We start from the raw sequence: 26,423 nt of genomic DNA, 5'->3' as shown, positions 1-26,423 counted from the left end.
GACGGTTTCTGATTGGGGACGTAGCCTGCCAGCAGACGTCTGTTGATCCTGGGTCACTCTCCTTATGTGCATCATCTGCTCCCCCAGCCGAGTGTCCTTTCCCAGCAGCAGCTCCTGGCGGGACCCAGTGCTGACCCTGCAATCATCGTAACTCCTTGGCTGCCTACCTCCCAGCTGCTCCATGCTCCTCTCCTCCAAGCTGACACGGTCCCTGGTGCTGCTGCAGATACCACTGCCTCCGTTTCCCAAGCAGAGTGTCCTCTCCCAGCAGCAGCTCTTGGCGGGACCCAACATTGATTCCCGGGCTGCCTGCCTCTCGGCTGCTCCACTTTGTAAGTTTGAATTCAAAAAGCTTATATCTAAAATGCTTCTCATCCCAACCATTTTAGATACTGGAGAGTCAACCTATAGTTGAAAATACCGCATGTAGCTTCAGGGGTGTTTAAATAATTGAAAACTACGTCAGCACATAGCAGATGCAATAGACTGATATAAATTAATGCCAGATACGGATACACAAAACCTTCTTCCAAAATGCTGAGGTTATACCAGCCTTCCTATTTTACATAGCTGCAAAAACATTGCAACAAAGTAGATGTAGCAAACAAAGGAGATGTAGCAAAGTAGATGTAGCAAACAAAGTAGATGTAGCAAACAAAGGAGATGTAGCAAGGTAGATGTAGCAAACAAAGTAGATGTAGCAGAGGAGATGTAGCTGCCAATATCTACTGTATTGGTAGAGGATGCTCTGAATTGTTTTGAAACTAAATTGATACCTCAGCTATGATTATTCTCCCTACCATCCCCAGAATCCTGAGGGCTTGTTCATGCAGTCATCTTCTCCAGGACTCTATGGTTCGTCCCGGCCCTACAGGTCATTGATTACTTAATTTAAGTTAGTTTCAACAAACTGGTTTTAGTTTTTTATGAACATAATGGGGTAGATCCAATGACTATGCTTAGTACCCAGGAAAAAAGAAACGTGTGCACATTTTTTGCTTGTGTCCCACTGAGGTGCAAGCAAAAAACAAAGAAGATTTTCATGTCGTAATAATGAGTTGTGTGCGCAGCTGCACATCGAGCAAGGTTCTGCGCTTATTAGAATCTGCCGCAATGTATGTAGACGTATGGTAAATTTATTTTTTCAAATCTTTGGGGGAGATTCAATTAAGCGCGAGGTGCAGCTGTGCACATTGTGGGTAATTACAGAAAGGAAACTTCTAACAGCAAAGTTCCCTTCCTAGGTAACCCACATTATATTAGGGTGCGAGATCAGATGAAACATTGTCGCTAATGGAAGCTTCTCCCTTGAAGCTTATCATGACATGTATTTTTGGTATCTTGGAATCCCAGTTAAATTGCAATTGTTTTGGTTTTAAAATATTCTTTTTGCTAGTATAAATGGCATATATAAAAGTATTAAAAAAAAAAACCCATGCAGGTTGGAACGGACTCTATACACCTTTTGCACATAAAAGGGTAAAGACAATAATCTTTTAATAAACAAACAAACAAAAAAAAAGGTACACAAAAAATGTACAGTACCAACTGGCAACACAGTGACAAATACTAAGCTTTGCAACGCACCATCAAATGCATACGATTTCTTCTCCAGAATGTCTTCAGTAATTTCATACATATCACTGTAGGAACGGGCTAGTCTCCACAGAAAGTCTTGATGGTCCCCATACTGCTCAACAAAAAAAACATATGCTTACTATTAGAAGTTTCAGATGACCTGACAAACTTGCTAAATACAATATTTACAAGGTTTCAAAAGCGAGGGTTCAGACAAATGTATCGTTTCAGTGCACTAAACCTGCTGCACACACCTCTGGTGGACAGAGATAGGTTACCCGATGTGTAAAGGATCGGTTTGTGACTCTAGGCGGTATCCGGTCTCTAGGTCAACCACACTTAGATCGTCAATGTCTAGGTCGACCACTATTGATCGACAGTAAGTAGGTCGGCATGGTTTCTAGGTTGACAGGGACTCTATGTCAACATGAGTTTTTCACTTTTTTTTTCCATTTTTTTTTTACTTTTACATATTTTACGATCCACATGGACTACAAATAGGAATGGTAACCTGTGCCGAGCACCGCAGTAGTGGTGCGAGGCACCTTGCCCGAAAATCGCGAGTCATGCGAGGGGACACAGTGCACTAATTGGGGTTCCCGGTCACTGTACGGAGAAAACAACACCAAAAAAGGAGAAGAAACTCATGTCAACCTTTTGTCATGTCGACCTAGAGACCATGTCGACTTACTTACTGTCGACCAATAGTGGTCGACCCTACATACCACACCCCTCTAGGCAGCAATCACACAGTTACACAGGAAACATCACGTAGATGCAGCTGCACCTGCAAAACACATTTTCCCCGACTGGGAGATCTCTGCAATCATTTAAAGTGGAACTGTTAAGTGTTTTTACATTTCCCATAATGCGTCCCAAGATGCTTTTGGCCACCATAAACCAAGGGGAAAGCCCTTATTTTGAGTGTACCATGCAGCTCAATCGTTCCATTTTATTATTTTCTAATACCAATTATTGCCTTTGCAGTGTTTTTCTATGTTTCTTGCCCAACCTTAGTGGGTGCGATACACGTCAACTTAAATTCATCTCAATGTGAGCACATTGCAAACTATGAAATGTGAGTAAGAAGCATGTACATTTCCACACGCGTTTAGATTGAATCTCTTTGTCACAAACACATTTATAAAAACACAAACTGAACGCACTAGGGAATGAATATCAAATACATACATATATACAATGTGGTTTAGATGCTTTTTTTTATACATACAGTAAGTCTTAGTACACTTTGATATGATGCCTGTGTGTACATATCTTAATTATATACAGTATAATGTAGGTAATAACAGATGAGTGGGCAAGTTAAACAAAATATAACACAAAAACACATACACTAACAGTCAAAAGTTTTGGAGGCTTGCCAGGGCCAGGAAAAACGGTCAGTGGACTAAAATTAAGACTGAAAAAATGTCTTATGAAGTGATTAATCAACATTTTCAATCTTTGGTTTATCATGCATACGCCATTGAAAACGTGAAAGGATTGTTCTCAGGGAGAGTGTTATTTTCTAAGTGGCAGCATGAAACCCAAAATATAAACAAGCAATGCTTTAAATAGCAAACATAGCAACAGAGCTACCACCGCAGCACTTTAAAGAACAATGCAATAATAATTATTTTAATTTTTATAGCGCTCTTTCTCCAAAAGGACTCAAGGCGCTGAACAGATAGAATGAACATAATACAGTGCCTAAACAATGCAGTACAGAAAAGCTTTTAATAAAATACAGAGAGCATGGCGATACTAAGAGGACAATACCCTTTGGTCTACGCCTAGTTAATCATGAGTTCAGGTCAAAACAAACTTTAGGGAAAATGAACATGGCAGGCTTCAACTTATGGAATAGCCAGCACAGTGCATGGAATAATACTTGCCAACTCTCCCTGAAATAGTAGAAATCTCCCTGACTCCCAAAAGAGTCTAGCAATCTCCTGGTTGCACCTTACCCCCATTTTGTAGCTGTTATATTCTTGGGGGGAGGAGGGGGGGGGGGTAATAAATTGGAGATATATATACATTCAAATGGAATCATCAGTCCCATTTCCCTGCACTGGTCATAAGGCACAATCAGGCAGATGTATTAAGGCTGTAGAAGTGATAAAGCAGTGATAAGAGCAAGGTGATGACATACCAGCCAATCAGCTCCAATATGTAAATTGACAGTTAAGAGATGATTGGCTGGTGCTTTATGACCTTCCACTTATCACTGCTTTATCACATCTCCAGGCTTAATACATCTGCTCCATAGCTCCTTATGGCTACATGCATTTATAAATAAGATATCTAATGGCCACTTATATGGAACCTCTCGTAGAACACAACACACAAGCTATCACTAAAAATATCAGCATATAAATCTTACTAACTGCTTTGGGGCTCATTTACATTTAGATGCAAGACATTTTTATGACGCACCACTCAGATGTAGCACTACACGTCCGCGCTTATACAGTAGGTGTAACTTTTACAATCTCCCTGAGATGCTTTTTCAAAAGCAGCCAAATATGCATGGAATGCCATGAGTGTGTTCAGTGGTTATATGGCCTACTGTGATTACATTTCAGAGTCCAGTGAGACATAAAATTGCTTACATTTCAATAAAATCTTGAAAAACAGGGTTGTTTTCGCGGGCACTGTACATAGATAATGGTTTGGTCTCAATACATTAAAATGTGGGATTTTTTTAAAAATTTTTTATTTAGAATCTCAAGGATTTTATTTGTGCAAAATCAATGTATAAATAAACACAGAATCTGCCAAACCATAGTTATGCCTAGTCTATGTTTTATTGCTCATTTCTTTTTTAAAACAAAAACAAAGGATATGTATTAATCTTGTGCAAATGAGTGCAAAACATCAACTGAAAAATTAAGGTGGGTACACACTAGGCGATGCGCTCTATTAGCGACGTTGCCTAGTGTGTTCCCTTCCCTGCTGGGGCGGTCGGCTGCAGTGCGTACACCCTGAGTGATAGGACGACCATATTGCTCAGTGATGCAGCTTTTGGATGAAAGTCCAAATTGATCTGCATGCACAGCCAACAGCGGCCCGCAGGGACGCACATGGCTTTTTGCCGGCGGCATACACACTGGCCAATATAGTAAACGACATTGCTCAGGAAGGGAGAAAATGAGCGACGTTGTTTACTTTCTCGGCAAGTGTGTATCCACCTTTACTCTTGTACTGTTTAATATACTGTATGTGGCCTATAATCCGGACTGCCTCAGAAATTGTGGGACCAGTACAGATGGAACAGACAGAGTCCCCTCATCCTCCCCCCCTGGGCTCCAGCCCACTGGACACAGAGATCCAACGAGCCCTGGCACCCAAAGAGATACAGAAATGGGTGGATCATGCAGCAGAAACTGTGTATTAACAGTTACTTGTGCTAAGTGTTCTAAGACACAATTTAGATTTTAGCGGTCATTACAGCAAAAACATTCGTTTTGGTTTCGGTACAGTAGATCGTCCCCGGTTCTACTCTGATTTAACTTTTGTCAGAACTTTATCACATACTTGTCTATTTTGGGACCACTGATAAATGGAATGTTTAGGGTGTATGGTGACATGATTTGTCACACTGGCCCCACCTCCTGCTATGCAGTGCTGCAATATGCACTGGATGTGGATCTATAATGACACACTTTGCACCATAAGACCCCTTCCCTGCTCCAATTATGGAAGAGGGCGGGATCTGAGCGGGTCCACGGCTCTCCATGGAGTCTTTGAGAATTTCCATAGTTTAAGGACAGAGACTCCAAGACTTTCCGGGATAGAAGGTAAGTTCGCTTTAACATTAGAAGACAGCAATGTCATGGGCTAGTAAGTGTGGGTCATTTCCTTAAATAGTTACTGAATTTGGTAATATAGTAACGCCACCTCCACTTTATCAGGATTGTGTGAATGTGAGAAAAACAATGAAATGTACCAGTAATTTATTACTGCAGAGCAGCTGGAATCCTTCCCTTCTCTGCTCATCATCGCCGTTGTGCAACTGGTCAGACTTCTCCAGCAGAAGTGTTAGCTCCTCATCTAAAGTGTCAGTGGCCAACATTGTCGCTTCATCATCTGTGACTAGATCCACAGAGTCCCTCCGCATTGTTCGCACAGTTTCACAGCTGACTTCATCCTCCTCCTCTTCCTCACTCGCTTTGCTGCTTTCACGGTCATAATCAGATTCAGCATTTGCCGTAGTATAACTGCAAAAAGAAAAATAAATGCAGTTTATAGCAGTTTAGATAATGTATTCCAAAAGTCTTGCTAGGATGTGACAATGCAAACACAGTGGTTATTACAGTTTGATGAACTAACAAACATGCATAGAACGTTAAAACAAATCACAATTGTACATAAAAACGCCATAAACTCTACCAGAAATTGGAACGTATAAACAAACATTCAATATTGTAGCACAGCAACTAATTACATTACGGGACCTAAAATACAGTTGGCATGGTGCACTTTACACAGAATGTCAGAACAATGATACAGGAGTCTACTTTATCTGCAAGAGTGTGGTTGTATATGGTACGTGTATAACTTAGACTGTGCCCATGTGTTTAATGTATAATAAATGTCACAATTGTCCTAGTCTCTTATGATAGAATAACGCTTTCTGTGGGAGTCTGCAGACTCCTGTTAAAGACAGAGTTAATTCCCAACATGTTCCTGCAAACACAGCACAGCTACCCAGGTGGATCGCATGGGTGTGATTATTTAGCTGGTGAGTGCTTGGGAGGAGGTAGAAATTCTATGCTTGTGTTGGGGGTGGGGCAACTGATGCCAGTCAGTTGGCCAGTGGCTAGAAAGGTTACAAGTGAGTAGTCAGTGACAGGATCACGGGAATACTTTTCCTGGTGTGACACTGTATGTACCAATCTGACAATTCTGAATAAACTAAACTACAGCAAACTGGTTCAGCTAGGACCATTCAATTATTACTGTTTGCCACACATACTTATTTTTTATCTATGTCTATAAAAGTTTACGTACTGTATAAGAGATTATGGCATTGACGTAGAGCTTAATGAAAGTAATTGCTCTTACATTATGTGATGCACAGGAAACAACTGTGTATATACAGTATGCCTATATGCGGCGTTATACGCATCTGTGTGGCTGGGGCGCCCCTATCCGTACCGAGTGGTGTCACAGCTGTCAGCATGACCAGAGCACATGTGTACCACAACTATTCCTGGTGCAGAAGACAAACAGTAGTAATTATACGTATACACCACTCTACATAGCCTACAAAGCCGTTGACATGTGAAAACGCGTGTTATCATCCAGTTATGTTCCTTACGCCGCATGTGGAGATGGGACTGAATTGTGTATGACCCTGCATTGCCCATACTATGCGCACATGCTCAGTTCCAGAACATGCGCAGTGAAACAGACTTGTGTCCAACTCTGCCTTAGCCACTATGTCTCCCTATTACAATTAACAGATTCCCACACTAATCTTTTCCCCGCAGCCTCCAATGTTTATTTTTAGATAATTTCTTCAGTGGAAGATAGTAGTAGATTTTTTATTCTAAAACTTTATAGTGAAATAGTGAAAATGCCGTTTATTGACATCATGCAGCTATTTTTGCACAGCGGCTACACGTGCAAGTGCAGGACTCGGCTTAATAAAGTGATAACTATTAAGGGCAGCAAAGTGTTGTTTCTTCTGATGAGAGAAGCTGGGTGGAGCAGGCCGGTCATTGCTGAATAAGAGCAAAGCACATGAAGCATACCTGCAGACACATACTATATAAAAAACATGCCAGAATCAGAGTGCGGCTACAGAGCCTTTCTCCACACAAAAACTACCTGATATTTACACATGAGGTGGCAAAGATCCAACGTTAGCTTAATATTCAATGGGATGTCTTTTGTGTCAAGCAGGTGCGCCTTATGCAAGGATGGTAATTTCTATGCACACAAACACCAGTACGTTAAAAACATTAAAATGTACAACATGACTTTAAGATATGCTTCCAGAACCAGTATTTTAAGACAAAAAGTAAAAACGTACAGTAAGAGAGCTATCCTTAGGCCGATAGTAGGCAAGAACCCAGGAAGTCACCTATGAATCCTATAACCATAAATATGCACATCTGCGGTCTCAATATTCTGAAATTAGTATGTGGCTCTAAGGGGGGAATTCAATTAGCCCCTGTAACGTACTGCGACTAATTGAACCCCGGGGGAAGGGGGATTTTGTTTCACCTGCCTGGAGGCTGGAGATACAAAATCCCCGAGAAGCGTAACGGCTTTCGTGGGTGTGATTATGAAAACAAGAGGATCCATGAACTTATCCCGGATCCTCTGTGTTTTTTTTTTTCAATGACGGCCGTAAAAAAAATGTGGTAATCGAATTACTCCCCCCCCCCACACACACAAAACAACATCAAACAAAACGAAATAACAGGAATTTACCACAATCTATTACCATGAAAGCGGATCACTTGTAATTGTATTTCCCCTAATGTATTTGATTGATGGTGTGAAAACAAGATGTATTTGAAGGATGTTGTCGTGAAGTGTTATGTTTTTGCTTTTAAAGTAGTATGGTGATGTTTTGCACAGAGGTTTGTTTATTCTTTAATACTTGTACTTGTACTTAGGGGGTATCCAATTATCCACGATCTATGGTCATTATCGTGGTATCCTATTACTGTACGTTTTCATCGGGTGAAAATGGACCCACGATTGCGCGATAACACATGGGATCGTTGATAAGTCCCTATTCCAATGTTTTATCGCGGCTCCAGCAGCCGCTTATCGCTGATTATGCTTATGGTGCCTGAGGCATAATCAATGGGGTAGCTACAGGTGGAGCAGACATCTGATGGTAAGTGACCTATTCCCTTAGTACCACCTGGGTCACTTAGTGCTGTAATAGGTGCCTATGGTAGCACTGATATTCTATGCAATGGGCATAATCAATAGACGTAAGGAGCACGCTACATCGGGGCTAATAGGATAGCCCCCAGTGATATAATTACCCGAGGTCATCGACCACGGGTAATTGGATACCTCCCTAAATGTCTCTATACAATAAACCTACAATCATCTCTTCATTACTTACTTTACACAGCGCTGGAAAAGAATAAGTACATGTAGTTATTAGAACTGTTAAATATATTTTATTTAACATTTAAAAGGGGTGGTCCCAGCGGTGCAAGTGGGCGGGTACGGCGTACCCTTAAGAATTTAGCCGTGGGTACACCGTACCCGCCGCCGACAGGCCGTCACTCCTTGCTGCTCCCTCCGCTGCTCACCGCGGCTGCTGCGAGGGGAGGAGAGCGCAGCCTGCGCCTTTCCTGCCCCTCAGTGTCTTCCGTCAATTTAGCGCCGCCCGTGAGCCAATCAGAGCTCGCGGACCGGCAGTCAAGGCTGCCGGACCGCAAGCTTTGATTGGCTCACGGATCGGCGCTGAATTGAAGGAGGACACCCACACCACCGCCGGAGGCTGAGGGGCAGGAGAATAAAACACACACACAGGACAGCAGCAGCAGCGGTGAGAAGCAGGGGAAGGGATTTATACTTGGCACTGGGGGGACATGTGTATCTGGCACTGGGGGCATATCTGGCACTGGGGGGGGGGGGGACACGTGTATCTGGCACCGGAGGCATATCTGGCACTGGGAGCATATCTGGCACTGGGAGCATATCTGGCACTGGGAGCATATCTGGCACTGGGGGGGACATGTGTATCTGGCACTGGGGGGGACATGTGTATCTGGCACTGGGGGGGACATGTGTATCTGGCACTGGGGGGCATATCTGGCACTGCGGGGACATGTGTATCTGGCTCTGGGGGCATATCTGGCACTGGGGGGACATGTGTAGCTGGCTCTGGGGGCATATCTGGCACTGCGGGGACATGTGTATCTGGCACTGGGGGCATATCTGGCACTGCGGGGACATGTGTATCTGGCACTGGGGGGACATGTGTATCTGGCTCTGGGGGCATATCTGGCACTGGGGGGACATGTGTAGCTGGCTCTGGGGGCATATCTGGCACTGCGGGGACATGTGTATCTGGCACTGGGGGCATATCTTGCACTGCAGAGACGTGTGTATCTGGCACTGGGGGGACATGTGTATCTGGCACTGTGGGCACATCTGGCACTGGGGGGACATGTGTATCTGGCACTGTGGCCATATCTGGCACTGCGGGGACATGTGTATCTGGCACTGGGGGCATATTTGGCACTGGGGGGACATGTGTATCTGGCACTGGGGGCATTTCTGTATCTAGCACTGGGGGCATATCTGGCACTGTGGGGGCATTTCTGTATTTGGCACTGGGGGGCAATGTATATCTAACAGTGGAGGCATTTGTGTATCTGGCACTGTGGGGCAATGTGTATCTGGCACTGTGAGGCAGTGTATATTTGACACTGTGAGGCAATGTATATCTGGCACTGTGAGGCAATGTATATCTGGCACTGTGAGGAAATGTATATCTGGCACTGTGAGGAAATGTATATCTGGCACTGTGAGGCAATGTATATCTGACACTGTGAGGCAATGTATATCTGGCACTCTGGGGGCATTTGTGTATCTGGCACAGTGAGGCAATGTGTATCTGGCACTGTGAGGCAATGTGTATCTGGCACTGTGAGGCAATGTGTATCTGGCACTGTGGGGCAATGTATATCTGGCACTATTCGGGTCATATGTGTATCTGCCCCTCCCCCATATGTGTATCACGTCCCCATTTTCATTGACCATGCCCCATGTGGCATTTGGCCACACCCATTTTTTTGTCTTATAGGCACACAGGCCCTCATTCAGAGTTGTTCGCTCGCTAGCTGCTTTTAGCAGCACTGCACACGCTAAGCCGCCGCCTACTGGGAGTGAATCTTAGCTTAGCAGAATTGCGAACGAAAGATTTGCAAAATTGCGAATAGAAATTTCTTAGCAGTTTCTGAGTAGCTCAACACTTACTCTGCCACTGTGATCAGTTCAGTTAGTTTCGTTCCTGGTTTGACGTCACAAACACACCCAGCGTTCGCCCAGGCACTCCCTCCATTTCTCCAGCCACTCCCGCGTTTTTCCCAGAAACGGCAGCGTTTTTTCACACACACCCATAAAACGGCCAGTTTCCGCCCAGAAACACCCACTTCCTGTCAATCACACTCCGATCACCAGAACGAAGAAAAATCCTCGTAATGCCGTGAGTAAAATACCTAACTTTTGAGTAAAATAACTAAGCGCATGCGCTCTGCGAACATTGCGCATGCGCAGTAAGCGACTAATCGCAATATAGAGAAAATCGGCAATGAGCGAACAACTCGGAATGAGGGCCACAGTACCTATAAGACATTTTTTCTACTTGCACCACTGGCTGGTCCTCAATCAGTCCTTGAACTACATACACCTATTTAGCAAATGTCTACTTAGTAGACTCTTGATAACATAAGGGTCAATGTGGTGTGGTCCAGCCCCTGGTTGCTAAACTGACCCTGAATATCAAATTCACAGCATACACAGTACTCTTATGAGGGGTAACTGTAAAAAAAAAAAAAAAATTTAAAATGGAGTTTGATATTCCATGTGGAGCAAAGCTATACTAAGAGCATGGAGCATTTTTTCTTTAAAGTTACCCCTCATAGAGTACTGTGTATGCTGTGAATACACAGCATATTCACAGCAGAGACGCTCTGAATGGGAAGCGGCTCATGCACTCCCAGCGTGACTAGGGCGACGGATCGCCTAGTCATGCCGGGAGTGCACATGTGCGCCTCAGCCGGGTAAGATTATGGAGGCTCCGTCTGTATATGCTAACTGCCTATACTGTACCAGCAACTGCCATTGTCTCCACACAGACACTGCCTATAGTGTCCAGCAGCTGTAACTGTACATCAGGCATGTCAAACTCAAAATTCCAACTGGGTCGAATAATCAAGGTCTAAGGGGTCTATTTACTAAGCCTTGGATGGAGATAAAGTCAACGGAGATAAAGTACCAGCTATTCGGCTCCTGTCATTTTTCAAACCCAGGATATGACATGACAGTTAGGAGCGGACTGGCTGGTACTTTATCTCTGCTGACTTTATCTCCTTCTAAGGCTTAGTAAATAGCCACCTAAGTCTTGTGTGGGCAGCAAGAAAAAGAAACAGTCTTATATGCAATTTTCAAAGTTTTTTTTAGAAAAAAACAACTATAAAGTATAATCAATGAGATGTCAAGTATCGTGAAGAAAACATTTACTTTAATGCAGTGGTGCAAATAGTAAAAATGTCTTAGTGGTACTGTGTGCGCGCGCTCAAAAACTGGGTGTGTGGTACACACATGGAGACCAGATACATATATGCCCTCATTAGTGCAGTGCCAGATACACATATGCCACCAATAGTGCCAGATACACATATGTCCCCACAGTGCCAGATACACATATGCCCCCACAGTGCCAGATACACACATGACCCCACAGTGCCAGATATACATATGCCTCCACAGTGCCAGATACACATATGCCCCCACAGTGCCAGATACACACATGACCCCACAGTGCCAGATATACATATGCCTCCACAGTGCCAGATAAACATATGCCCACACTGTGCCAGATAAACATATGCCCACACTGTGCCAGATAAACATATGCCCACACTGTGCCAGAGACACATATGCCCACACTGTGCCAGAGACACATATGCCCACACTGTGCCAGATACACATATGCCCACACTGTACCAGAAATACATATGCCCACACTGTGCCAGATACACAAATGCCCACACTGTGCCAGATACACATATGCCCCCAATGTGCTTACCGCCACTGCTGCCTGGCTGTGTGTGAGGGCAGGAGAGCACAGTGCGTGCCTCTCCTGCTCCTCAGTCCGACCTTCGGCGGCAGCGCGTGTATCTTAAAACAGGCGCCAGTTCGGGAGCCAATCAGAGCTCGCGGACCAGCAGCTCCTGATTGGCTGCTGGTCTGCGGGCTCTGATTGGACCACAACCCGACCCCTGCCCGCGGGCCGCAAGAGGAAGCGGAGGGGGCCGCATGTGGCCCGCGAGTTTGACACTCCTGCTGTACATTGTCTAAACTGTGTGAAACGGGGTAATTTAATTGTTAGCAATGGCTGCATGTTGCTGGAGTATGGACCATTTCCCAGCAACGATAATCAGACTTTCCTTCACAACCCAGACATGCGCAGGAGAATTAACAATGCGGCTTTACCGTAATTCTCAGCAATGTGCGTATTTGCACACCACGCAGAGAACAGAATTGGCTCCTTAGGAGGAGAGGTGCTTTACTCAATCTGAGCCCACACTACTCATTTTAATATTCATTTACAAAGCAGCTGCATGACGGGCACCTAAGAACAAAGAACAATTTGTTGCTACACTGTCCGGCGCCAATTTGGACAGCAGAATGCTGAACAGCAATGTTTCTTATACATTCAACGTTTCCTGTGCTACATTCAAGTTAGAATTTGGGAATTAAAGAAAAAAATTAAAAAGTGTGCTCTAGGATTTGGCTTTTGCATAGCTTAGAAAAATGAAACCATCAGAACGGTCCTCAAGGACCATCATGTAAAACAAGCAAGGCAAAGAATTAACCTCTCCACCGAAACATCAGCCAAGGCAAACATTCGTGATAGTTTTCCTTGGGGCCAACTATTTATTTAGAGGTTTTTTTGTGTAGATTTATATAGCGTAGACTTTGTGTTTTGTGAACTGCCTTTTTTCCTCTTCTTTCACCTATGTATGCATATCTTGTATACAGATGTGTTCGCTCTCATCTATACACTTGTGTGCGATTATTCATGCCTGTGTGCGACAAAGCCACAGGAGCGTGCACACCGTGCGATCGTATGGATTGTAAGTGCATACGCAGTGCACGTTCACCCCGCAGGCACAGGAATCGCGGCATACGAGCCATGAATAGCCGCTAATCCTTGTAAGTTTAAAGTGGACACATCTGTAGGTTACAAATAACTGGTGGGCCGTAAATCATTCTGTATACAGTTGAGAAAAATCCAGAAAAGCGGTTTTGCAAAAACAGGATTTTAACACCTACCGGTAAATTCTTTTCTCCTAGTCCGTAGAGGATGCTGGGGTCCACTTCAGTAACGTGGGGTATAGACAGTTCTGCAGGAGCCATGGGCACTCTAAGACTTTTAAAGGGTGTGAACTGGCTCCTCCCTCTATGCCCCTCCTCCAGACCTCAGTTATAGGAACTGTGCCCAGGGAGACGGACATTTCGAGGAAAGGATTTACTTTAATACTAATGGTGAGATTCATACCAGCTCACACCTCAACCATGCCGCACAACATGGCACTCAACATAACACACGCCAACAGGCATGAATCCTTTGCAGCAGCAACATGCTGAAAACAAATGTAACACAACTTGTGTAACTATAATGAACAAACGTGCAGGTAAGGTACGCTCTGGGTCGGGTGCCCAGCATCCTCTACGGACTAGGAGAAAAGGATTTACCGGTAGGTTTTAAAATCCTGTTTTCTCATACGTCCTAGAGGATGCTGGGGTCCACTTCAGTACCATGGGGTTATACCAAAGCTCCAGTACGGGCGGGAGAATGCGGATGACCCTGCAGCACCGATTGACCAAACTTGAGGTCCTCATCGGCCAAAGTGTCAAACTTATAAAATTTAGCAAATGTGTTTGACCCTGACCAAGTAGCTGCTCGGCAAAGTTGTAAAGCCGAGACGCCCCGGGCAGCCGCACAGGATGAGCCCACCTTTCTAGTAGAATGGGCATTTACCGACTTCGGTATCGGCAATCCTGCCGTGGAATGAGCGTGCTGAATCGTCCCTCTGATCCAGCGTGCAATAGTCTGCTTAGAAGCAGGACACCCAATCTTGTTGGGAGCATACAGGACAAACAGAGCCTCTGTTTTCCGTAACCGAGCTGTTCTTGCGGCATAAATCTTCAAAGCTCTAACCACATCTAGAGACTTTGACTCGGTGAAAGTGTCAGTAGCTACTGGCACAATAGGTTGGTTTATGTGGAAGGACGAAACAACCTTTGGAAGAAATTGTTGACGAGTTCATGAAGCCCTATCTTCATGGAAAATCAGGTAAGGGCTCTTGTGAGACAAAGCCCCCAACTCAGACACCCGCCTAGCGAATGCCAAGACCAAAAACATCACCACTTTCAATGTGAGAAACTTTAATTCTATCTCCTGCAGAGGTTCAAACCAATCAGATTGAAGGAACTGCAACACCACATTAAGGTCCCATGGTGCTACTGGAGGCACAAATGGAGGCTGGATGTGCAGAACCCCTTTCACGAACGACTGAACTTCTGGAAAGGAGGCCAATTGTTTTTGAAAGAAAACTGAAAACTGATAAGGCCGAAATCTGGACCTTGATTGACCCCAATCTAAGGCCCGCATCCACACCAGCCTGTAGAAAATGGAGAAAACGTCCCAACTCAAAACTCTTCTGTAGGAGCCTTCTTGGATTCACACCAAGACACATATTTTCTCCAAATACGGTGGTAATGTTTAGACGTTACTCCTTTCCTGGCCTGAATAAGAGTGGGGATGACTTCCTTGGGAATACCCTTTCGGGCTAGGATCCGGCGCTCAACAGCCATGCCGTCAAACGTAGCTGCGATAAGTCTTGATACACGCAGGGCCCCTGCTGTAGTAGGTCCTCCCGAGGAGGAAGAGGCCAAGGATCTTCTATGAGCAACTCCTGAAGATCTGGATACCAAGCCCTCCTTGGTCAGTTTGGGGCAATAAAGATTGCTCGAACTCTTGTTCTTCTTATTATTTTGAGAACTTTTGGAATCAGTGGAAGTGGAGGGAAAACATATACCGACCGAAACACCCACCACAGTGCATCCACTGCTATTGCTTGAGGGTCTCTCGACCTGGAACAATATCTCTGAAGCTTCTTGTTTAGACGAGATGCCATCATGTCTACTTGAGGAACTCCCCAAAGACTTGTCACCTCTGCAAAGACTTCTTGGTGGAGGCCCCACTCTCCTGGATGGAGATCGTGTCTGCTGAGGAAGTCTGCTTCCCAGTTGTCCACTCCCGAAATGAAAATTGCTGACAGAGCTCTTACATGTCTTTCTGCCCACCTATGCCATTGCTGCTCTGCTTTTCGTTCCGCCTTGCCGGTTTATGTACGTGACTGCTGTTACATTCTCCGACTGGATCTGCACGGGATGATCTTGAAGAAGATGTACCGCATGTAGAAGGCCGTTGTAAATGGCTCTCAATTCCAGAACGTTTATGTGAAGGCAGGCTTCCTGACTTAACCATTTTCCTTGGAAACTTTCCCCCTGTGTGACAGCTCCCCAGCCTCGGAGACTTGCATCCGTGGTTACTAGGACCCAGTCCTGAATCCCAAACCTGCGTCCCTCTAGTAGGTGAGAACTGTATAGCCACCACAGGAGCGAAATCCTGGCTTTGGGGGACAGGATTATTTTCCGGTGCATGTGTAGGTGGGATCCGGACCACTTGTCCAACAGGTCCCACTGGAATACTCTGGCATGAAATCGGCCAAACTGTATGGCCTCGAAGGCCGCTACCATTTTCCCCAACAACCGAATGCATTGATGGATCGACACGCTTGTTGGTTTCAATATTTGTTTGACCATTTTCTGGATTTCCAGAGCCTTTTCCACTGGAAGAAATACTCTCCGTACTTCTGAGTCCAGAATCATCCCTAAATAGGACAATCTTGTCGTCGGTTCCAACTACGACTTTGGAAAATTCATGATCCAACAGTGTTGTTGGAGTATTGACAGGGAGAGTGTGATGTTCTGCACCAACTGTTCCCTGGATCTCGCCTTTATCAGGAGTTCGTCCAGATAAGGAATTATATTGACTCCTTTTTGACGAAGGAGGACCATCATCTCCGCCATCACCTTGGTGAAAACCCTCTTTGCCGTGGAGAGTCCGAACAGCAACGTCTGGAACTGGTAATGGCAATCCTGTACTGCGAACCTCAGATAAGCTTGGTGAGGAGGATAAATGGGAACATGCAAGTAAGCATCCTTTATGTCTACTGACACCATGAAGTCCCCCTCCTCCAGACTGGAAATCACTGCCCTCAGGGATTCCATCTTGAACTTGAACCTTTTCAGGTAGAGATTCAGATTTTTCAGGTTTAAAATCGGTCTGACCGAGCCGTCCGGCTTCGGAACTACGAAGAGGCTTGAATAAAAACCTTCTCCTTGCTGTGCCAAGGGTACCAGGACAATGACCTGATCCTGACATAATTTTTGAATTGCCGTTATTACTGCCTCTCTTTCTGGAAGAGAAGCTGGCAAGGTCGATTTGAAAAATCGGCATGGGGGGACGTCTTGAAACTCTAGCCTGTACCCATGGGACACTATTTGTAAGACCCATGGATCCAGGCCAGATTGAATCCAGATTTGACTGAAAAGTTTCAGACGTGCTCCCACCCGAGCGGACTCCCGCAAGGGAGCCCCAGCGTCATGCTGCAGATTTGGCAGAAGCAGGGGTGGACTTCTGCCCCTGCGATCCTGGAGACGCTGCGGATTTCTTTCCTTTTCCCCTTCCCTCTACCCGCAAAGAAGGGGGAACCTTTGGCCTTTTTGTATTTGTTGGGCCGAAAGGACTGCATGTGAGAGTGATGTGTCTTTTTCGCCGGTGTAGGAGCATAAAGCAAGAATGTCGACTTACCTGCGGTAGCCGCCGAGACTAACGCATCCAGCCCGTCACCAAACAAGGCCTCACCTTTATACGGGAGAGCCTCCATATTTTTTTGGGAATCTGCATCAGCATTTCACTGGTGAATCCACAACGCCCTCCGAGCCAATACTGCCATGGTAGCGGCTTTTGAACCCAAGAGTCCAATATCCTTCATAGCTTCCAGCATGTATGCGGTAGCGTCTTTGATATGACCTAACGTTAGGAGTATCTCGTCTCTATCAACCGTGTCAATTTACGATTACAAGTTATCTGACCATTTTTCGATAGCACGACTCACCCACGCGCAAGCAATGGTGGGCTTGAGCAGCGTACCATTGGCCACATAAATAGATTTTAACGCAGTCTCCATTTTGCGGTCTGCCGAATCCTTTAGTGAAGCCGTCCTAGGTGCAGGGAGAATCACCTTTTTTGTTAATCTTGACAGTGCACTCTCTAACACTGGGGGTGACTCCCATCTTTTCCTGTCCTCTAATGGGAAAGGATAAGCAATCTGAATCCTTTTGGTAATATGAAATTTCTTTTCAGGATTCACCCAAACTCCCTCAAATAGAGTATTTAGCTCGTGGGAAGGAGGGAAAGTTACCTTACATTTCTTTTCCTTATAGAAATAAGCCTTCTCCTCAGGTACAGTAGGGACTTCTGTAACTTCTAAGACCTCCTTTATAGCAACAATCATATATTGTACGCTTTTTGCCAATTTGAGATCTATCACCCTGGAATCACTATCGTCGACACAGGAATCAGAGTCCGTGTCGGTATCAGTATGTATAATGTTTGCAAACGGTCTCTTATGTGACCCAGAGGGGTCGCCTGCGGATGAGAAAGCAGAACCCTGAAAAATCACATCTTCCACTGATTTTTTCCAGCTTTCTGCATGAGACTCAGACTTATCTAATCTCCTACTGATATGATTCACACTATCAAGTATTTCTTTCACCCATTCAGGCTCGTGGTGTGCCGGCAGCGCCACCACATTACAACTCTGTGTCCCTAAAATGGCTCCCTCAGGGGAAGAACTCCCTGCCTCAGACATGTCACACACGTGCACAAACACACCACAGACACTCAGGGACTTATAGGGGACAGACCCACAGTAAAAGCTGTCAGAAGGACACAGATAGGAACATCCCGTTCACAAACCCAGCGCCAGTAACACAATGCCTGTGAAACATAAAATGCCCACTGACATGCAGTGCTTTTTTATAATGTTAATACACAATGTAAAGCACCAATTTCACTGTGCCCCCCCCTGTTTTGCACCCTGATACTTGTATTCAGTAGTGGAGGAGGACCAGCGTTGTCTCTGCAGCCTGAGGAGAGAAAATGGCGCTGAGCAGTGTGCTGGCTGACTGAGGAAGCTCCTCCCCCGCAATGGCGCGTTTCTCCTCAGAGATTCTGATATTTATATTTATACTGGCGGGGGTAGGGCTGTGCCTCGGCACCTTATGCCCCTTTTCTGCCAGTTTTATGAGGTTTCATTCTGCCCAGGGCACCCCCCAGCGCCCTGCACCCTGCAGTGCCTGTGTATGTGTGGGCAACATGGCGCGCTGCGCTCCCGCCAGCTGCGCGGTACCTTTAGCCGTCACCTTGATTGAAGATCTCTCTTCTAACACTCACCTGTCTTCTGACTTCTGGCTCTGCGAGGGGGGTGACGGCGTGCTGTGGGAGTGAACATCTAGGCACAGCTAGCGTTCAGTACCCTTCAGGAGCTAATGGTGTCCTGTCAGCCAGAAGCAGAGCCATGAAACTATTTAGGATGTTGGTTCCTACTTCTGCCCACTCAGTCCCACGAAGCAGGGAGTCTGTTGCCAGCAGTCCTCCCAGAAAATAAAAACCTAACATAAGTATTTTCAGAGAAACTCAGTAGAGCTCCCCTGGAGTGCATCCAGTCTGCCTGGGCAAATTTCTAAAACTGAGGTCTGGAGGAGGGGCATAGAGGGAGGAGCCAGTTCACACCCTCTGAAAGTCTTAGAGTGCCCATGGCTCCTGCAGAACCGTCTATACCCCATGGTACTGAAGTGGACCCCAGCATCCTCTAGAACGTATGAGAAATAGAGATTTAATTTCACTCTGAAGAATTAAATTGCATTACCATGTAAATTTTCAATAAAAATGCATTTCAAAATATGCTAGTTAAAGTTATATTAGCGGAAATTTTAAAACAAATACTCATACCTTCATAAACTTTCTAAAAGGTACTATGTGCTTCTGAATTAATTGAAAAATATCCCAACATTCCCCAGCATTACCCTTGTATCTACCCCATTATTGGCAGTGTTTTTTCTATGGCCTCGTGTATGTTTGCATCACACCAACAGGGGAAATAAATAATGTATACAAGCTATCATTGGTGGAGGGAGCATCGTAGTGTGGTATAAACTGAATTGGAGGAAATTATGAACTGGGGCACTGTAATGTGGCACAATATGGTCTGGGTGCACTGTAATGTGACACAATATGGTCTGGGTGCACTGTAATGTGACATTACATGCACTGGGGGCACTGTAATGTGATATAATATGAACTGGAGCACTGTAATGTGACACAATATGGACTGGGGCACTGTGATGTGACATAATATTAATTGGGGGCACTGTGATGTGACATAATATTAACTGGGGGCACTGTAATGTGGCACAATATGAAGAGGGAGGCACTGTAGTGTGGTATAATATGAACAGGGACCACTGTAATGTGACATAACATGCACTGGGGACACTGTAATGTGACATAATATGAACTGGGGGCACTGTAATGTGGCACAATATGAAGTGAAGGCAAGGTATGGTATAATATGAACTCAGGGCACTGTAATGTGACATAATATGAACTAGGGACACTGTATGTTATAATGTGAATTAGGGGTAGTTTGTTGCATAATGTGCACTGGCAGCCCTACATTATGATATAACGTGAACTAGGGCACTATAATGGTTCATAAAATAAACAAGGGCATTAATATGAGGCATAACATTACCAACTGCTGCAGACTGATTTCTCGCTAGAAATATTGGGACAGTGGCGCTTTCAAAATGTCGCTATGGGGCCCACACAGTTCTGGCTAAGCCTCTGAATGTATACACATATGAAGCTTCACAATTACTAGTTACCAGCCAATCAAAATGATGGAACAACATAACAGAAATGTCAGCATCAGTGACGCTGACATTACTTTAATGTTGTACCGTCATTTTGACAGGCTGGTATCTAGTATTATAATATATTGCAATCGAAGCACCCAGGACATGTATCATAGAAAATCTCTATTGTTTTCCTGTTTCTACGTTCATTTTCATTGTGCAATATTGCAATCAGAGCACTGCCAATTAAATACACACACACATATATAATAAGAATTTACTTACCGATAATTCTATTTCTCGTAGTCCGTAGTGGATGCTGGGGACTCCGTAAGGACCATGGGGAATAGCGGCTCCACAGGAGACTGGGCACAAAAGTAAAGCTTTAGAACTACCTGGTGTGCACTGGCTCCTCCCCCCATGACCCTCCTCCAAGCCTCAGTTAGGATACTGTGCCCGGACGAGCGTACACAATAAGGAAGGATTTTGAATCCCGGGTAAGACTCATACCAGCCACACCAATCACACCATATAACTTGTGATCTAAACCCAGTTAACAGCATGATAACAGAGGAGCCTCTAGAAAAGATGGCTCACTACAGCAATAACCCGATTTTTTGGTAACAATAACTATGTACCAGTATTGCAGACAATCCGCACTTGGGATGGGCGCCCAGCATCCACTACGGACTACGAGAAATAGAATTATCGGTAAGTAAATTCTTATTTTCTCTGACGTCCTAGTGGATGCTGGGGACTCCGTAAGGACCATGGGGATTATACCAAAGCTCCCAAACGGGCGGGAGAGTGCGGATGACTCTGCAGCACCAATTGAGAGAACTCCAGGTCCTCCTCAGCCAGGGTATCAAATTTGTAGAATTTTACAAACGTATGTGCTCCTGACCAAGTAGCTGCTCGGCAAAGTTGTAAAGCCGAGACCCCTCGGGCAGCCGCCCAAGATGAGCCCACCTTCCTTGTGGAATGGGCTTTTACAGATTTTGGCTGTGGCAGGCCTGCCACAGAATGTGCAAGCTGAATTGTACTACAAATCCAACGAGCAATAGTCTGCTTAGAAGCAGGAGCACCCAGCTTGTTGGGTGCATACAGAATAAACAACGAGTCAGATTTTCTGACTCCAGCCGTCCTGGAAACCTATATTTCCAGGGCCCTGACAACGTCTAGTAACTTGGAGTCCTCCAAGTCCCTAGTAGCCGCAGGCACCACAATAGGTTGATTCAGGTGAAACGCTGAAAACCACCTTAGGGAGAAACTGAGGACAAGTCCTCAATTCCGCCCTGTCCGAATGGAAAATCAGATGAGGGCTTTAAAGGATAAAGCCGCCAATTCTGACACGCACCTGGCCCAGGCCAGGGCCAACAGCATGACCACTTTCCATGTGAGATATTTTAACTCCACATATTTAAGTGGTTCAAACCAATGTGACTTTTGGAACCCAAAAACTACATTTACATCCCAAGGTGCCACTGGAGGCACAAAAGGAGGCTGTATATACAGTACCCCTTTCACAAACGTCTGAACTTCAGGGACTGAAGCTAGTTCTTTTTGGAAGAAAATTGACAGGGCCGAAATTTGAACCTTAATGGACCCCCATTTCAGGCCCATAGACACTCCTGTTTGCAGGAAATGTAGGAATCGACCTAGTTGAAAATTCCTCCGTCGGGGCCTTACTGGCCTCGCACCACGCAACATATTTTCGCCAAATGCGGTGATAATGTTTTGCGGTTATATCTTTCCTGGCTTTGATCAGGATAGGAATGACTTCATCCGGAATGCCTTTCTCCTTCAGGATCCGGCGTTCAACCGCCATGCCGTCAAACGCAGTCGCGGTAAGTCTTGGAACAGACAGGGTCCTTGCTGGAGCAGGTCCCTTCTTAGAGGTAGAGGCCACTGATCCTCCGTGAGCATCTCTTGAAGTTCCGGTTACCAAGTCCTTCTTGGCCAATCCGGAGCCACGAATATAGTGCTTACTCCTCTCCATCTTATAATTCTCAGTACCTTGGGTATGAGAGGCAGAGGAGGGAACACATACACTGACTGGTACACCCACTGTGTTACCAGAGCGTCTACAGCTATTGCCTGAGGGTCCCTTGACCTGGCGCCATACTTGTCGAGTTTTATAAACATGTGGAAGACTTCTGGGTGAAGTCCCCACTCTCCCGGGTGGGGGTCGTGTCTGCTGAGGAAGTCTGCTTCCCAGTTGTCCACTCCCGGAATGAATACTGCTGACAGTGCTATCACATGATTTTCCGCCCAGCGAAGAATCCTTGCAGCTTCTGCCATTGCCCTCCTGCTTCTTGTGTCACCCTGTCTGTTTACGTGGGTGACTGCCGTGATGTTGTCCGAATGGATCAACTCCGGGTGACCTTGAAGCAGAGGTCTTGCTGAGCTTAGAGCATTGTAAATGGCCCTTAGCTTCAGGATATTTATGTGAAGTGATGTCTCCAGGCTTGACCATAAGCTCTGGAAATTCCTTCCCTGTGTGACTGCTCCCCAGCCTCGCAGGCTGGCATCCGTGGTCACCAGGACCCAGTCCTGAATGTCGAATCTGCGGCCCTCTAGAAGATGAGCACTCTGCAACCACCACAGGAGAGACACCCTTGTGCTTGGTGACAGGGTTATCCGCTGATGCATCTGAAGATGCGACCCGGACCATTTGTCCAGCAGGTCCCACTGGAAAGTTCTTGCGTGGAATCTGCCGAATGGGATTGCTTCGTAGGAAGCCACCATTTTTCCCAGAACCCTTTCATTGATGTACTGAGACTTGGCTCGGTTATAGGAGGTTCCCGACTAGCTCGGATAACTCCCTGACTTTCTCCTCCGGGAGAAACACCTTTTTCTGGACTGTGTCCAGGATCATCCCTAGGAACAGACGACGAGTCGTCGGAATCAGCTGCGATTTTGGAATATTGAGAATCCAATCGTGCTGCCGCAACACTACCTGAGATAGTGCTACACCGACCTCCAACTGTTCCCTGGATCTTACCCTTATCAGGGAATCGTCCAAGTAAGGGATAACTAAAATTCCCTTCCTTCGAAGGAGTATCATCATTTCGGCCATTACCTTGGTAAAGACCCGGGGTGCCGTGGACCATCCATACGGCAGCGTCTGAAACTGATAGTGATAGTTCTGTACCATAAACCTGAGGTACACTTGGTGAGAAGGGTAAATTGGGACATGAAGGTAAGCATCCTTGATGTCCCGAGACATCATGTAGTCCCCTTCTTCCAGGTTCGCAATCACTGCTCTGAGTGACTCAATCTTGAATTTGAACCTCCGTATGTAAGTGTTCAAGATTTCAGATTTAGAATCGGTCTCACCGAGCCGTCCGGCTTCGGTACCACAACAGTGTGGAATAATACCCCGTTCCCTGTTGCAGGAGGGGTACCTTGATTATCACCTGCTGGGAATACAGCTTGTGAATGGCTTCCAAAACTGCCTCCCTGTCAGAAGGAGACATCGGTAAAGCCGACTTTAGGAAACGGCGAGGGGGAGACGTCTCGAATTCCAATTTGTACCCCTGAGATATCACCTGAAGGATCCAGGGGTCTACTTGCGAGTGAGCCCACTGCGCGCTGAAATTCATTGAGACGGGCCCCCACCGTGCCTGATTCTGCTTGTAAAGCCCCAGCGTCATACTGAGGGCTTGGCAGAGGCGGGAGAGGGCTTCTGTTCCTGGGAACTGGCTGATTTCTGCAGCCTTTTTCCTCTCCCTCTGTCACGGGGCAGAAATGAGGAACCTTTTGCCCGCTTGCCCACGAAAAGACTGCGCCTGATAATACGGCGTCTTCTTATGTTGAGAGGCGACCTGGGGTACAAACGTGGATTTCCCAGCTGTTGCCGTGGCCACTAGGTCTGAAAGACCGACCCCAAATAACTCCTCCCCTTAATAAGGCAATATTTCCAAATGCCGTTTGGAATCCGCATCACCTGACCACTGTCGTGTCCATAACCCTCTACTGGCAGAAATGGACAACGCACTTAGACTTGATGCCAGTCGGCAAATATTCCGCTGTGCATCACGCATATATAGAAATGCATCTTTTAAATGCTCTATAGGCAATAATATACTGTCCCTATCTAGGGTATCAATATTTTCAGTCAGGGAATCCGACCACGCCAACCCAGCACTGCACATCCAGGCTGAGGCGATTGCTGGTCGCAGTATAACACCAGTATGTGTGTAAATACATTTTAGGATACCCTCCTGCTTTCTATCAGCAGGATCCTTAAGGGCGGCCATCTCAGGAGAGGGTAGAGCCCTTGTTCTTACCAGCGTGTGAGCGCTTTATCCACCCTAGGGGGTGTTTCCCAACGCACCCTAACCTCTGGCGGGAAAGGATATAATGTCAATAACATTTTAGAAATTATCAGTTGTTATCGGGGGAAACCCACGCATCATCACACACCTCATTTAATTTCTCAGATTCAGGAAAACTACAGGTAGTTTTTCCTCACCGAACAGAATACCCCTTTTTGGTGGTACTCGTATTATCAGAAATGTGTAAAACATTTTTCATTGCCTCAATCATGTAACGTGTGGCCCTATTGGAAGTCACATTTGTCTCTTCACCGTCGACACTGGAGTCAGTATCCGTGTCGGCGTCTATATCTGCCCTCTGAGGTAACGGGCACTTTAGAGCCCCTGACGGCCTATGAGACGTCTGGACAGGCACAAGCTGAGTAGCCGGCTGTCTCATGTCAACCACTGTCTTTTATACAGAGCTGACACTGTCACGTAATTCCTTCCAACAGTTCATCCACTCAGGTGTCGACCCCCTAGGGGGTGACATCACTATTACAGGCAATCTGCTCCGTCTCCACATCATTTTTCTCCTCATACATGTCGACACCAACGTACCGACACACAGCACACACACAGGGAATGCTCTGATAGAGGACAGGACCCCACTAGCCCTTTGGGGAGACAGAGGGAGAGTTTGCCAGCACACACCAGAGCGCTATATATATACAGGGATAACCTTATATAAGTGTTTTTCCCCTTATAGCTGCTGTATTTTTAATACTGCGCCTAATTAGTGCCCCCCTCTCTTTTTTAACCCTTTCTGTAGTGTAGTGACTGCAGGGGAGAGCTAGGGAGCTTCCCTCCAACGGAGCTGTGAGGGAAAATGGCGCCAGTGTGCTGAGGAGATAGGCTCCGCCCCCTTCTCGGCGGCCTTATCTCCCGTTTTTCTGTGTATTTTGGCATGGGTTAAATTCATCCATATAGCCCTGGGGGCTATATGTGATGCATTTTTTGCCATCCAAGGTGTTTTTATTGCGTCTCAGGGCGCCCCCCAGCGCCCTGCACCCTCAGTGACCGGAGTGTGAAGTGTGCTGAGAGCAATGGCGCACAGCTGCAGTGCTGTGCGCTACCTTGTTGAAGACAGGACGTCTTCTGCCGCCGATTTTCCGGACCTCTTCTGTCTTCTGGCTCTGTAAGGGGGCCGGCGGCGCGGCTCTGGGACCTATCCATGGCTGGGCCTGTGATCGGTCCCTCTGGAGCTAATGTCCAGTAGCCTAAGAAGCCCAATCCACTCTGCACGCAGGTGAGTTCGCTTCTTCTCCCCTTAGTCCCTCGATGCAGTGAGCCTGTTGCCAGCAGGTCTCACTGAACATAAAAAACCTAAAACTAAACTTTTCACTAAGCAGCTCAGGAGAGCCACCTAGTGTGCACCCTTCTCGTTCGGGCACAAAAATCTAACTGAGGCTTGGAGGAGGGTCATGGGGGGAGGAGCCAGTGCACACCGGGTAGTTCTAAAGCTTTACTTTTGTGCCCAGTCTCCTGCGGAGCCGCTATTCCCCATGGTCCTTACGGAGTCCCCAGCATCCACTAGGACGTCAGAGAAATAAATATATATATATATATATACACATACATATATACAGAGAGAGAGAGAAACATAGAATTTGACGGCAGATAAGAACCACTTGGCCCATCTAGTCTGCCCCTTTTTCTTTTTTTTTACCATATATTTTTTTATCTCAAACCTTATTTGATCTTTATCACTTTGTAAGGATATCCTTATGTTTATCCCATGAATGTTTAAATTGCTCT

The 26,423-nt window shown here is 45.9% G+C and overlaps 1 protein-coding gene across 1 annotated transcript in view; it reads right to left on the bottom strand.

Annotated features, from left to right (window-relative positions):
• The window catches only part of RMDN3 (regulator of microtubule dynamics 3), a 258,511-nt gene that overhangs the window by 155,847 nt on the left and 76,241 nt on the right, over positions 1-26,423 (bottom strand). Inside the window, exons 5-6 of the mRNA XM_063947778.1 lie at positions 5,528-5,798; positions 1,588-1,690 (exon numbers count right to left, since the gene is read on the bottom strand). Of these exons, the coding sequence (XP_063803848.1) occupies positions 1,588-1,690; positions 5,528-5,798 (374 nt within the window). The remainder of the gene's footprint in view (positions 1-1,587; positions 1,691-5,527; positions 5,799-26,423) is intronic.

This window comes from Pseudophryne corroboree, chromosome 12, assembly GCF_028390025.1.
Source record: "Pseudophryne corroboree isolate aPseCor3 chromosome 12, aPseCor3.hap2, whole genome shotgun sequence".
NCBI classification, from domain to species: domain Eukaryota; kingdom Metazoa; phylum Chordata; class Amphibia; order Anura; family Myobatrachidae; genus Pseudophryne; species Pseudophryne corroboree.
The sequence above is the reverse complement of the archived record's forward strand: the minus strand, read 5'-3'. Positions and strand labels throughout refer to the sequence as shown.